Raw genomic sequence first — 12,472 nt, 5'->3', positions numbered from 1 at the left:
AAAAAGGCTGACGAGGATGATTAAAAATTTATTTAGAATCTCTCTCTCTCTATATATATATATATATGTATACATATATAATATCCGTCCAGAAGAAGCTGCAACAATTCGTTTCAACGATAGTTCAATCTCGTCAATTATTTTCCTTCAGAATTGTTTCAATTTAAACGAGATTATTAATCAACCCGATATCTCTTAAAAAGTATCGAATATCAACAACAAGAAAAAAACAAACAAAAACAGAGAGAGATAAATATATATTCCTTCGTTAATTAATTTTATTAACGCCACGGAAACATATTCCGCGAAAGCGTTTTACAATCTAGTCACGTGTGTTCCATGATGATCAACCCCATTAATGATAGTTGTTAACTTTAACTCTTAGCTCGCTTTAATGCTCGAAAGCTTAGTTCGTAAAGATGTATTTACACTCGCCAACGCGCCTTCGCGTACAAATATATAAATTATCGTTGTAATAACACACACATATATTATATGTATATATATATATATATAAACAAACATTGTATTATATATATATATACATATACATATATATATACATAATTATATACGTTGTAAAACTTGCTGTATGTAAAATAAATTATTGATCAAGATCTATATCATCACTGTGAAATATTTCAATATTCTTAATATTATCAATCCAAATTAGGTACAGTTACGTAACACTCTGGTATCGGTGACAAAGTTTGTTTAGATTCCAACTGCTGAAGCTGAAATGAAACGAATTTTTTTTCTCTCTTTTTTTTTCTTTTCTTTTCTTTTTTTTTTTTTTAATTTTCATTTATCCCGATTTTATTCCTTCAATTCAAAATTTTACTCACTCGTTGACGAAGAGTCTTTTCGTTTATCGCTGCCCTCGTTAACAATTGCTTTACTTTTTCCAATAATTCTGATTTATGAGACAATTGTTGTTTCAATATATTAATCTCGCCGTTGTCATCCTCCTTCTGCGTTTTCTCCAACATCGTTATTCTCTGCTCGGCAAGTTGCAAATCCGTTTCCAAGTCTATAACTTTTTTTTGAGCTTCCTCGTACAATTTCTCGTAAGGTTTTTCGTTAGCATTGTAAACTTTCTTTCCCTGTTGTTAACGATGTTTCACAATGAAATTTCTAAATATTTCTTTTTTTATTGTTTCTCACAACATACCTGAACAGAAGATGCAAAATAATTTCTTTTCGAATTAAACTTTAGCCTCTTGTTCTCCGCTTGTAACTTTTCAACGATTCTCTTTAACGTAAAGATCGTTTTCTCTAGTTCTAAAACAGGTTTTTTGGAATTGAATTCCTGATGTTCCTTGCTCGATGATCTAGGTGTCGAATCCGATGATTTCTCTACTTTCAACAACTCGATGTACCTTTGCAAAAATAAAAGAAGGAAAAAGAAAAAGAAACGAAATAAACGTTGCACATAACGTTGATAAAAAGAAAAGAAATAAAAAATAATAATTGCAAGATATTCACCTCTCTAGATGTTCGACTTTTTCGCGCAAACGTGGCGTATCCGCGTTAGCCTTTTCTATTTCTAATCTTAATTCAAAATTTTCGCTTTCCAATTTCAAATTAGTTCTTTCGAGAATATCCCTGGTGGTTTCCAATTTTTGTAATTTGTCGACAACGTACTCGTTGCCCTGATCAAAAATTTATCTCATTAGAATATTATTCTAAGACGATCATTATAAATTTATAATGAACGAACTGAGAACCTTACTGACAGCTTCCAACGAAGCTATACAATTCTTTTGCTCTTCTATTTTCTTTAATAATTCATGACTATTTTCCCTCTCCAATTCGCTGATACGTTCTCTCAACGTTTGACATTCCTTCTGTAAATCAATCACGAGACTCTGATGCGCAGCTGAGATCGGTCTAGACGGTATATCATTCAACACGTTTGATGCTTCCTCTTTTATTTTACTCTTTAGAAACCACTTTTCGCGTTCCATACAGGAAACCAACGATCGTAATTTTTCGTGATTCGAATTTAACTTGATACACTCGTTCGTTTTCTCCTTTAACTTCTCTTGCAATTTTTCTGCAGTTTGCTGCCATTTTTTTTGCTTCTCCCACAACGAAAGTTCCTCCGCTGTCTATTATAAATGTTATGTATTTTAAAAAAAAGAAATATATTCTTAAAAAAAATATATATATATAGTGTTCAACAAAAATATATATATATGTCCAAAAAAAATATATATATATATTTATTTATTTTATTCTAATACCTTCACCCTTCTAGTTTCTTGAACCAAATATTCCCTCTCTAACTGAGTCCGCATTTTTTCTAACTCTTCCTCCAAAGACTTTACCTTCCTTTCCAATTGCATTTCGCGCTGAGAAGTTTTTTTCTCTTGCGTTTTTACCGCCATGTATCTATTATATTAAAAAAAAAAAAAAAAAAGAAGCAGATATTATAAATAAAACGTTCAATTCCTTCTACCTTATCAAGTTGATCGTTAATTACGTATTGAAAAGTATCACGATACCCCCGACTGACTCGTTGCTTCAGTTCAGCGATCTCATGCTTATACATTTTTTCCTTTTCCATCAGGGATTGCAACTGTTTACGTAAAACATCTATTTGATTCTGCGATTGAGGCTGATCCCGTTGGGTAGTAGGTACAATATCGTGCATTCTAAGTTCGTCACGATGATCGATCACACGTGTTGGCAATGATCGATTCGTGGCTCCCAACAATTCGATCTCGTTCTGTCATTAAAAGATTAAAAAATGAAAAAATAAAACGAGAAAGAAATGATCAATAAATGAATCTCGTTCCGTGAATGAAATTTAAAAAAACTCATTGGAGATAAAGAAAAAAAAAAAAAATAAGAAAGAAAGAAAGAAAAAAAGAAAGAAAGAAAACCAAAGATACCTGCAATTGTTGACAATTAAGACTAAGCTCGTGTATTTTGTCATCTTTTTCCTGCAATTCTTTCATAAGAGATATATTCCCTTTCGTATGAACAACACGATCTTCCGATAAACGTTGTCTGAGCGTGTCAGCTTCCGATTGCCACTTTGTAATCTCGGACCGATAACTTTCAAGCTCCGTATTATGTTGTTCCTCGAGTCTACTCTTGATAAAATGAATAAATCGTATTATGAATCGTCCCATTGTGTACGATTAATAAAATCAGATGATAAACGTAATAAACGTGATATTATATACACTCTACATATATATAATATATATATATAAAGAGAGAGAGAGAGAGAGAGAAAGAGAGAAAGAGTATTACTTGTTTTCCTACCTTTCTCTTATACGATCGATATGTTTCAATCTCTCTTCTGCCAATCGATGCCATCGACCACTAAGTTCTTTCGTAATATGCAAATCAGCTTCCAAAGTATTTATTCGTTCTCTCATCCTTGCGATCTCCTCTTCTCGAGCTGCATTATCCACGGTAGCAGATTTTTTCTTCTTAAGGTCATCGTCAACAACAGGTTCGATCGTAATATCTTCTTTCTCTTTATCTATCTCGATTTTCATTTCACCTTCCAACAATTCTATTTTATAACGCAAATCTTTCATTTCCTTTTCCAAGGAACACGTAACTTTAACATACTCCTCTCTTTCTTCCTTCATTAAATTCTTATATCTCAATATCGTTTCTTCCTTTTGTGCGACAATCTTTTGCAAACTGTTCACCGTTGATCTCAATGCCAATTTGTCGGTACAATCGATACTCGCGACAGGTGTTATATCTAACGTAGGCTCGACGATATTTATTTCTCTTTTTGTTAATTCAGATTGTTTTTCTTTAATTTCTTTATTAAGAACATCTATTCTCTCTCGATAATTCGACATTTCTAATTCGTAATTGGCTATTATTTCAGAACGATCCGCCGCGAGTTTCAATGCATCCGCTAAACGTTCGTTCAATTGAATCATCGAATTCATATCATTCGTTCCCTCGGTATTGTTACCTGCTTCTCGAACAGATTTTTCCTTTGGCGTATCTACGATACCTTCTAATTCTTCTCGTTGTTTGTTTAAACAACAATCGTATGGTTCGGTTTGTATCTCCGTCGAATCGAGTTCTATCGTAACTTGTACGAAAACCGATCGTTTCTCCACCGTGTCAGTTTTCGTTTCTTTAATCTGTACATCATTTGATACCATCGCTTGCTCACCCTGACGATTCCAAGTTCTTTGCATATTGATCATTTCGTTCTCCATTGTCGTAATCATCGATTCGTATTTCGCGGCTTTGTCATTAGCCATTTGCAATTCGTTATCCAAATGAGATATCCTTCGTTTTTGTTTCAAATCCTAAATAAAATAATAAAAAGTAAACGTGATTATCCTCTACATGATTTATATATATTAATTTATTAAATAATAATGAAAAAAAAAATTATTAAATAAATTCAATAATGAAATAATTATTACATAAGAATAATTCTCTATACTATTATATATATTCTTATATATTATCCTTGTCGTAAAAATGTCAAAGAATCGATATCACTTAAATAATATAATTATCGTTTAATGTGAAACATACATTTAATACGTATTGCGAATTTTCGGAGAATTTTTGCAAAATATCTTGCACGCTCTCACCCCCAATTTGTTCTTCCAATATATCTTTCAAACGTTCGACAATCTCCAAACGATTTGTTAACGTTTCCTGTTGGGAAATAACACGATTACTAAACTCCTTCGCCTTCTTCATTTCCATATCTAATTCTATTCGATCAGTTTTTAATTTTTCAACCATTGACGTTAATCTATCGAGCGAGCTAATAGAGGATGATCCTGCGTATTGGCTTTGTAAAAAATCTATTACGTCTATGTACGTCCTGTAACGAGATGTAATTGTTTTTGAAACGATTTTACATTTTTTGTTGTTCAAAGAAACAAAAAAAAAAGAAAAAAGAAAATGAAAAAACAGGAAAAAAGAAAAAAGATCGTTTGTTGTTTCCATTCAACTGGACTACAACGAGATTACCTGCAACGATCGTCGCATTGCTTTCGATAATATTGCATATTGGCTCGCATCTTATCAGAATTTATCATCGATCTTTCACGTTCCTCTTGCAAATAAGATATTTCACTTTCAAGCTGTGACCTACGTGCGTTCAATTCCATTTCATTACTTTTCTTACTGGCCAATTCAAAATTTAGTCTCGATATCGTAGCCTTGTCCTCGCTGATCGCTTGCAAGTCCAAAATCTGATGTCTCAGATTATCTAATTCCAACGTCTTTAACGAATTCAACATGTATTGCAATTTAGCCTCCTCCTCGGCGATTTCGAGCTTTCTTTTCAACGTGTCGTTATCGATTCTCAAAGTTTCCTCTACGTCGTTCGACAATTCAGAATCGTCGATATTATTTTCTCGAATATTTTGCGTGGATACAATAATTTTTGATAACTGTTTATGTATCTCGATCAATTTCTCTTGTAATTCGCAATTAATGTTAGTCAGTTCTTGAACCTTCGACTCGCACTTAGCCAATTGATTTTGAGATATCTCGTGCAATTTGGTCGTGTGATCGGCACGTTGCCTTTCCATCAATTCCTTAGCTTTGCAATCCTTTAACTGTCGAACAATATCATTTTCATCCTCCTTTGAAACATCTTCTTTTAATAGATCCATTAATTGAGATTTTTCTTTTTTCGTTAGCTCTAATTCGTCCTTTAATAATTCAATTTCACGTTTATCAAAGAATATCCTGTCCTTCTCGAGAACAAAACGATATCTTATATTTAATTCCTCGTATTTCTCTTTTAGTTCGCTATATTCCGTAATACTTATCGAATTAGATAAATTACTTTGCAATCTTATTATCTCGCATTCTAATATTTTATTATGTTTATTAGCATCGGTCAATGCTCTTTTAAGAGAACCTTCTTTCTCAAGCATATTTTTCTGATAATTATACGTCTTGACAGACTCCTCGTTAAGAAGCTCTTGCAAAAGTACAATTTTTCTTTTCAATAACAACAACTCGTTAGCAACTTCTACATACTCTTTCGTTTTAATCGCAAAAGCTTTTTTAACTTCGTCCTCGCTGGTCTCTAAAGTCACCCTATCCTTTTCATAAATTTCTAATTGAAGATTTAAACTATCGATCGTATATCGTAGATCATTATTTTCTTCTATCAATGATCCCTTTTCCTTCTCCCTTTCCTCTATTTCTCTTTGATGTATACTTTCTATATTTTTTATTTCAGAGATATACATTATTTTGTTATCATCAGAATCGTCGGTATTTAATCTCTCTAAATCTATTCCTTTACTCAATGCTAAATCTTGCAATATAGCGTCCTTCCTGTTGAGCTCCTTTCTATAGAAAAATTTTTACACGCGCGTACGTGATTTTATCTCGTTAATATTATCGTTTTAGAATCTCTAAAGAAAAAAAAAGAGAGAAAAAAAAAACTTACCTAATCTGTTTAAGTTGAGATCTTAATTCTGCGTTGCTACCTTGTATAACATTCAAATGTTCTTGTAATCTCATAGCAGGATGATACCAACCAGCCAAATGTCTTACATCTAATGCCTCCAATAATCTTTCCAAAGTATATGAATGAACTTCTACTGAACTTTTACCTGGAATATGTTCCAATCATTTGAATCATTCGCCAACGATTAACGAAATATTCCATTGATATATACCATGATAAATCATTGACGTGATATTCCGTATTTCCACGCCAAGTACAATACAATTTTTTGTATATACATATAATACAAAAATAAAATTAAATGGAAAGCTAATAACAATTAAAAAGAGATTATCGTGCGTTTAAAAAATTATTGAGTCGTGCCATTTTTATAATACGATTAACATTATGAACATTCACCGTCTTGATTGCGTATACTGTCCAGAATTTCATGCATGCCTCTTCTAAGAGCTTCGTTCTCTTCTATAACTAGCTGCATTTGTTTTCTAATATCTTTATCAGTTTTATGATATATCTGAATGGATTCAAAATCAACGACCTGATTTCCAGCAATTTCCAATAATTTAGTGGAGTGCAAAAAGTCGGTGCTGTTATCTATGGTGTCGCTTGAAAAATCTAATTTCTTTGTAGGTAAACGCGATCTACTTGATTTTAGCAGCCTTATCTATAAAAAGTTAGGATTATAAAATTATATCGATTTATTGAATAAAATATTATTCAAAGCGTATTATCCGTATCAAAATTATTGCAAGTGCATCAAAATTAAATGCATAAATTTATATGTATGTATATATATATATATACACACATATATCGAATTATATTTATATAATCGACTTACGGTCGATTTCATTTCGAGATTTTCATCTATTAACATTTTATTCTGCCGAACGAGGTCTTGCATCCTTTTCTCTTCTTCTTTACGTTTTTTAACAATATTATCTATGGAAATTGATTCATCCTCTGATATCCCTAATTTTTCTCTACAAAGTTATAATTATGCCTTTTTGGAATATACCCTTTAAAAATGTTAATACACCAAACGTATAAAAATACCTGAGTGCTAGGACTTCCATTTCTTGATAAGAATTTAACATCTCTAACTTATTAACCACATTAACAAGATCTTCTATGTGTTCTCTTTTATGATTTAATTCATTTTTTAAATCCTTGATTTCATTTAATGCTTCGGTTAATCCATGATTTTCGTCCTGATACTTTCTTAAAGTTGATAGTACTTCACATAACTATAAAAAAAAAAGAAAAAAAGAATCGTTTTAAAACTACGCTTATTTAATACAATTTTCTTCTAATAAAAGTGAATAAAAAAAAACAACCAACTTCGGTGCTCTTTAATTTTAAATCCTCCTGCGCTTGATCCAATGCATTTTGTAGATCAGATATCTGATTACTTGCATCCTGCATTTTTTTTAATAACTCTTTTTGTTCCTTCCTCTTCTCCTCTTTTTCTGGCCTGTACAAATATTACAATGAAACAATATTTACAATTTGAAAAAAGATTTTCAAATGACGATTAAACATAAATTCACACACTTTTTTGTACTGGCTTGTAACTTCTCTATAATAGCACTTCCTTCATTTATTTCTGTAACTGCTTCGGAAAGTTTACTTTGTAATTCTGTTATAATCTTATCGCGATTACTAATCTCTTCGTTTAAATATACTATCTGCGATTTATTTTCTTCTTTAACCGATGTAACCGATTGCAATAAGGATTGCGATAAATTTTCTCTTAAATGGTGTATCTCCGCATCCTTTTCATCTAATAATTCCTAATTTATTAGATGAATTTATTAATTATTTTCATTTCTCAGCTTCAAGAGGAAATATATAAAAATTGATTTACCTTCCATTCCGCTATTCTAGAATCTATTGCTACTCCAAATTCATCTATTACTTTATCTCTATCCATTTGTTGATTGGTTAATTCTTCTATTTGATTGAGCAAAGCAATATTTTCACGCTCCAAATCTAATATCTTTTCTGAAAAATAAGATGTTCTTCTAATATATATGTATAAAAACAATTAATTTGTCAAAGATTTATCAATTTTGAGACCTTTGTATTCGAGGACTTTCGATTGTGCAGAACTTAATTCATCAGTCATTTCATTCATTCTCTCTGTTGCATCCTCCATTTCTTCTTTCAACATTCCTAATCGTTCTTTCAAAATAGTATTTTCTCTATCTAATCCCTAAAATATTTAACGCAATGATATTTTGTGAAATTGATTTATCACATATCATATCTACCTCTAATTCAGTCAATAGTTTTTCTATTTTTTCATTTTTGTCTTGTATTACAGTCTCGTGATTGGCAGTTTCCATTGTGTCAGAAGACTAAAAACGTAAGTATTATCTTAATTAATGTTCTTACAAATACTAATACATAAATAATAAAAATATTATCCATATTGTTTACCTTAATAAAACTTTTATCTTCATACTGTGAATCAGATACGATCTGACCTGTTATTAAATAAAATAAAATTGGCATTAGATAGTTGATTAGACAGAGATATCAAAAATCTGTTACCTTTAACTTTCTGTTTAGTAACATCCGGTTTCAATGTCGAAATTGTATTTTTTAATTCTCCACATTCTATGAGTAAAGATTCTACCTATAAACATATAAACGTATATAAATAATAAAAACATTTAATATATAAAAAATGTAACAATGATTATAATATTAAATCACATATATATATATATATATATATATATATATACACGTGTAAAAAAAAAAAGAAGAAACGAATGTGACATACTTGATTGTCTTTATACTGCAACATTTCTTGAGAAATTCTCATAAGTGTTTGAAGATTGTGTATATCGGATATTTCATCAACATTGCAACGCATTATCGTAGGACATAAATCTTCGATCTCTTCGTCAGTTAGAGACGACACATTTAAAGAAAATATTCGTTCCCAATTTGTTCGAACCATCTTTCACTATATAATTATAAAAATATTCTTATTTTAATTCTACGTCTACGAAATAGAAACTTTTAAGAATGAACACAATAATCTCGTCATATTCTACAACACTCGGTTACTATGACAACAAAATGAAAACAGTTCTCCCCGCCTTTTTTCATACAGTACCATCTACAAAAGAAATAAAGGTCGATAAGTTAACGACAGTCGATAATATCAATTCGATGGTATTCGATTAATCGTTCGAACGATAAAACGTAATTTCGTTTTAAGTATTTATATACGTAAAATAATAATTAAACAATACATTTGTTTATATTTACGAAACATCGTAAATGTATTCTTTAAGAAGATTATCCTTTTCGTTAAATAAATCTATAAGAAATTATGTAAAAAGATTTCTAACCTCTGAATCTACGGCCGAAGAAGCAGTGGAAAATACAGAGAAAGGTAAGATTCTATAATTTCTATAAAAAAATGTATATAATAGAATATATTTTGTTTTATTTTTTTTGTTTTTTTTTTTTTTTTTTTAGAGAAAACTATTATCGTTGATAAAAGCGACAAAATTACTTTAATCGCTATAAATAGACCAGAGAAGAAGAATGCTTTGGATAATGCAACAACCCAATTACTTTGTGACGCATTGGATGAATTTGAAAAGGATGAAAATGCTGTTGTGGGTGTACTATACGGTATGGGAGGAAATTTCTGTTCAGGTTTTGACCTTCATGAAATTGCAAATTATAATCCAGAGAAAGAAGACGATCTACCACAATTCGGAACACTGGCAAGTCGATATACCTTTATATAAAAAAATATTTTATGAACACTATTCATAGATATAATATAACTTAATCGATTAAAACAGGCCAATAGAAACGAATTGATCAGTAAACCATTGATAGCTTGTCTAAATGGATATGTCTTGGGTGCTGGATTGGAGTTAGCATTGATGTGCGATCTACGAATCATTGAAGAAACTGCAGTTGTAGGATTTATGAATAGGCGTTTTGGAATACCTATTCTATGCGGGGGTACAGTTCGTTTATCAGCTATAATCGGATATGCTAGAGCCATGGATCTGATTTTAACAGGAAAAGGTATCACTGGAGAAAAAGCTTACAATATCGGACTTGCCACTGAATGTACTACGCAAGGCGCCGGTCTGGGTCAAGCGATCAATTATGCAAAATCTTTGGTAAAGTTTCCTCAAAAGACTTTACTGGCAGATCGTGCCTCTACATACTTCTCTACTTTTTCAACTAAACAAATAGAGGAGGCATTGCAATTTGAAAAGGACAATGCTCTTCATCTTTTAACAGAAGAAGGTATAAAAGGGGCAAAAAAATTTGTCGAAGAAGGTATAGGTAGGCATGGAAAATTTTATAACCTTACAAAGAAAGAAGAAAATTTCAAAGAATTAGATAGTAGTCTTGTGTAACATTTAACTATAGTCAAACATAATTTATATTCACGATATTTATTTCATTTTTCTTATGTCCCCGATATAATATTAAAACTTAAAGTTTATTCGATATTATTATAGACTCATAAAGAAGTAACGTTTGTATCACTATTTCTGTGCGTTTTTCTTTTGACGATTTTTCTTGAAAATTTCCATGCACTTCTTTCCTACCTTTGTACTTACAAGCGGTATTAACGTCGTACTTTGATCATTAGTATTATCTGTGTATAAAATAATCCTATGAAATGATAGTATAAATCATAATTCGAAACTTACTTGAAAAGATAACTACAAAATAGATGATATCCGGTTGAAGAAGATGTAATCCTGAAGTAGATGGTTCAGCAATGGACAAGTTTTTTAATTGACAATTCAATTCATCGCATAAATCAATCTTACCTAAAAATTCATTCACCTTCTAAAGACCCAAACGATATATATATATACAAATTAATATATAAAAAATTTGTATACAAGTTTTATCCAAACGAGCGACTTCTCGAACATAATCTAATATAAGCCCAACAGGACAGTCGATATTCACCAAAACTTCTTTATCGATGGATATTCTCTCGACGTCGTTATCGTCATCATTACTTTTGGAAACATGTTCTAAACAATTCGTTCCATTAATAAAAAATACATTACGATTCTACCACATAATATATTACCATAATACTTAACCTTGATGATACTCATATCGAATTTAAAATAAATCGACGATCGATATGCGTGAAGTTGCGTACGATCGTTTTTCGATCTTTACGATTTAGCGTAAAAGAAAGTCTCCTAATATAAAATTAATCGATCGAGGAAGCTTTAGACGCAAAGGAAAAAAGAAAGAAAGAAAAAGAAAAAGAAAAAAAAAAGAAACAGAAATAAATAAAAATAAATTTGCTAGGAAGAAGGAAACGCGAAAAGAGCACGTGAACTTTCGTTCTAATACAATTTACGATAGCCGTCATATTTCGAATCGGATCGTTGATTTGAAATAACGCGACTTGAATTTCATATTCAAGTTAAACACAATGACGACCGTCAAAGCTTAATTGGCGAAAGTAATGCGAGTCAGAGGCAGGTACCGTCGAGAGCCGATTAAAGCCGCTGTGTGACGAAACGAGTGCAGGTGGCGGTGCATTGTTGCGCAATGCATTGGTGTATAGTAGAGCTCCTTCTCCTTGTAACCAGAAGTCAGGACGAGGGTCCTCCGGTAAGGTAGCGGGGAACCTCTCCCACCAAAGGAACTTTCCTCCTTACTTGACCCGGTGAATGTTGGTACTCGCAAATCCGTGCAACTCGACACGATTCCGCGACACGTTGTATTCTTTCGTTAAGAAAAAAAGAAAAAAATGAAATAATTTTCAGCAATTATTTATCTATATATATATATATATGTACATACGTACGTATCAAAGAACAACAAAGCTAATGAAAACTAAAAGCCTCGTTTACAACGAAACGTAAATTTTGTTTCTATGTATTATTACGAAAAAAAAAGACGATCAAGATACATATGTATAGATATATGTGTATATATATATATACGTATACATACATATACACACGTGTTAATAAGTTATTGTTAAGAAATCGGTCCTCC

The 12,472-nt window shown here is 31.3% G+C and overlaps 2 protein-coding genes across 3 annotated transcripts in view; one reads left to right on the top strand and one right to left on the bottom strand.

Annotated features, from left to right (window-relative positions):
• Positions 1 to 24: 24 nt before the first annotated feature.
• Positions 25 to 12,472, bottom strand: part of LOC127069440 (centrosomal protein of 290 kDa) — a 14,789-nt gene continuing 2,341 nt past the window's right edge. Inside the window, exons 2-25 of one of the 2 annotated variants that reach the window (XM_051006466.1) lie at positions 11,149 to 12,196; positions 9,234 to 9,419; positions 8,999 to 9,083; positions 8,885 to 8,931; positions 8,716 to 8,802; positions 8,522 to 8,657; positions 8,310 to 8,446; positions 7,997 to 8,235; positions 7,784 to 7,916; positions 7,499 to 7,689; positions 7,284 to 7,425; positions 6,842 to 7,106; positions 6,422 to 6,587; positions 4,981 to 6,321; positions 4,534 to 4,831; positions 3,277 to 4,298; positions 2,898 to 3,096; positions 2,508 to 2,731; positions 2,247 to 2,394; positions 1,728 to 2,111; positions 1,486 to 1,652; positions 1,172 to 1,379; positions 846 to 1,103; positions 25 to 734 (exon numbers count right to left, since the gene is read on the bottom strand). In XM_051006466.1, the coding sequence (XP_050862423.1) occupies positions 660 to 734; positions 846 to 1,103; positions 1,172 to 1,379; positions 1,486 to 1,652; positions 1,728 to 2,111; positions 2,247 to 2,394; positions 2,508 to 2,731; positions 2,898 to 3,096; positions 3,277 to 4,298; positions 4,534 to 4,831; positions 4,981 to 6,321; positions 6,422 to 6,587; positions 6,842 to 7,106; positions 7,284 to 7,425; positions 7,499 to 7,689; positions 7,784 to 7,916; positions 7,997 to 8,235; positions 8,310 to 8,446; positions 8,522 to 8,657; positions 8,716 to 8,802; positions 8,885 to 8,931; positions 8,999 to 9,083; positions 9,234 to 9,413 (6,132 nt within the window). In that variant the 5' untranslated portion in view covers positions 9,414 to 9,419; positions 11,149 to 12,196 and the 3' untranslated portion in view covers positions 25 to 659. Of the gene's footprint in view, positions 735 to 845; positions 1,104 to 1,171; positions 1,380 to 1,485; positions 1,653 to 1,727; positions 2,112 to 2,246; positions 2,395 to 2,507; positions 2,732 to 2,897; positions 3,097 to 3,276; positions 4,299 to 4,533; positions 4,832 to 4,980; positions 6,322 to 6,421; positions 6,588 to 6,841; positions 7,107 to 7,283; positions 7,426 to 7,498; positions 7,690 to 7,783; positions 7,917 to 7,996; positions 8,236 to 8,309; positions 8,447 to 8,521; positions 8,658 to 8,715; positions 8,803 to 8,884; positions 8,932 to 8,998; positions 9,084 to 9,233; positions 9,420 to 11,148; positions 12,197 to 12,472 lie in introns of those variants that run through there. The other variant, XM_051006467.1, reaches the window with a different exon arrangement.
• On the top strand, positions 9,608 to 10,983 carry LOC127069474 (2,3-dehydroadipyl-CoA hydratase-like). The gene is made up of 3 exons (XM_051006557.1): positions 9,608 to 9,854; positions 9,941 to 10,194; positions 10,276 to 10,983. Exons 1-3 carry the CDS (start codon positions 9,740 to 9,742, stop codon positions 10,846 to 10,848), a joined length of 942 nt encoding a protein of 313 aa, XP_050862514.1. The 5' UTR covers positions 9,608 to 9,739; the 3' UTR covers positions 10,849 to 10,983.

This window comes from Vespula vulgaris, chromosome 15 (assembly GCF_905475345.1).
Source record: "Vespula vulgaris chromosome 15, iyVesVulg1.1, whole genome shotgun sequence".
In the NCBI taxonomy this organism is placed as follows: Eukaryota; Metazoa; Arthropoda; class Insecta; order Hymenoptera; family Vespidae; genus Vespula; species Vespula vulgaris.
Note: the sequence above shows the minus strand (reverse complement) of the source record. Positions and strands in the feature narration are given on the sequence as shown.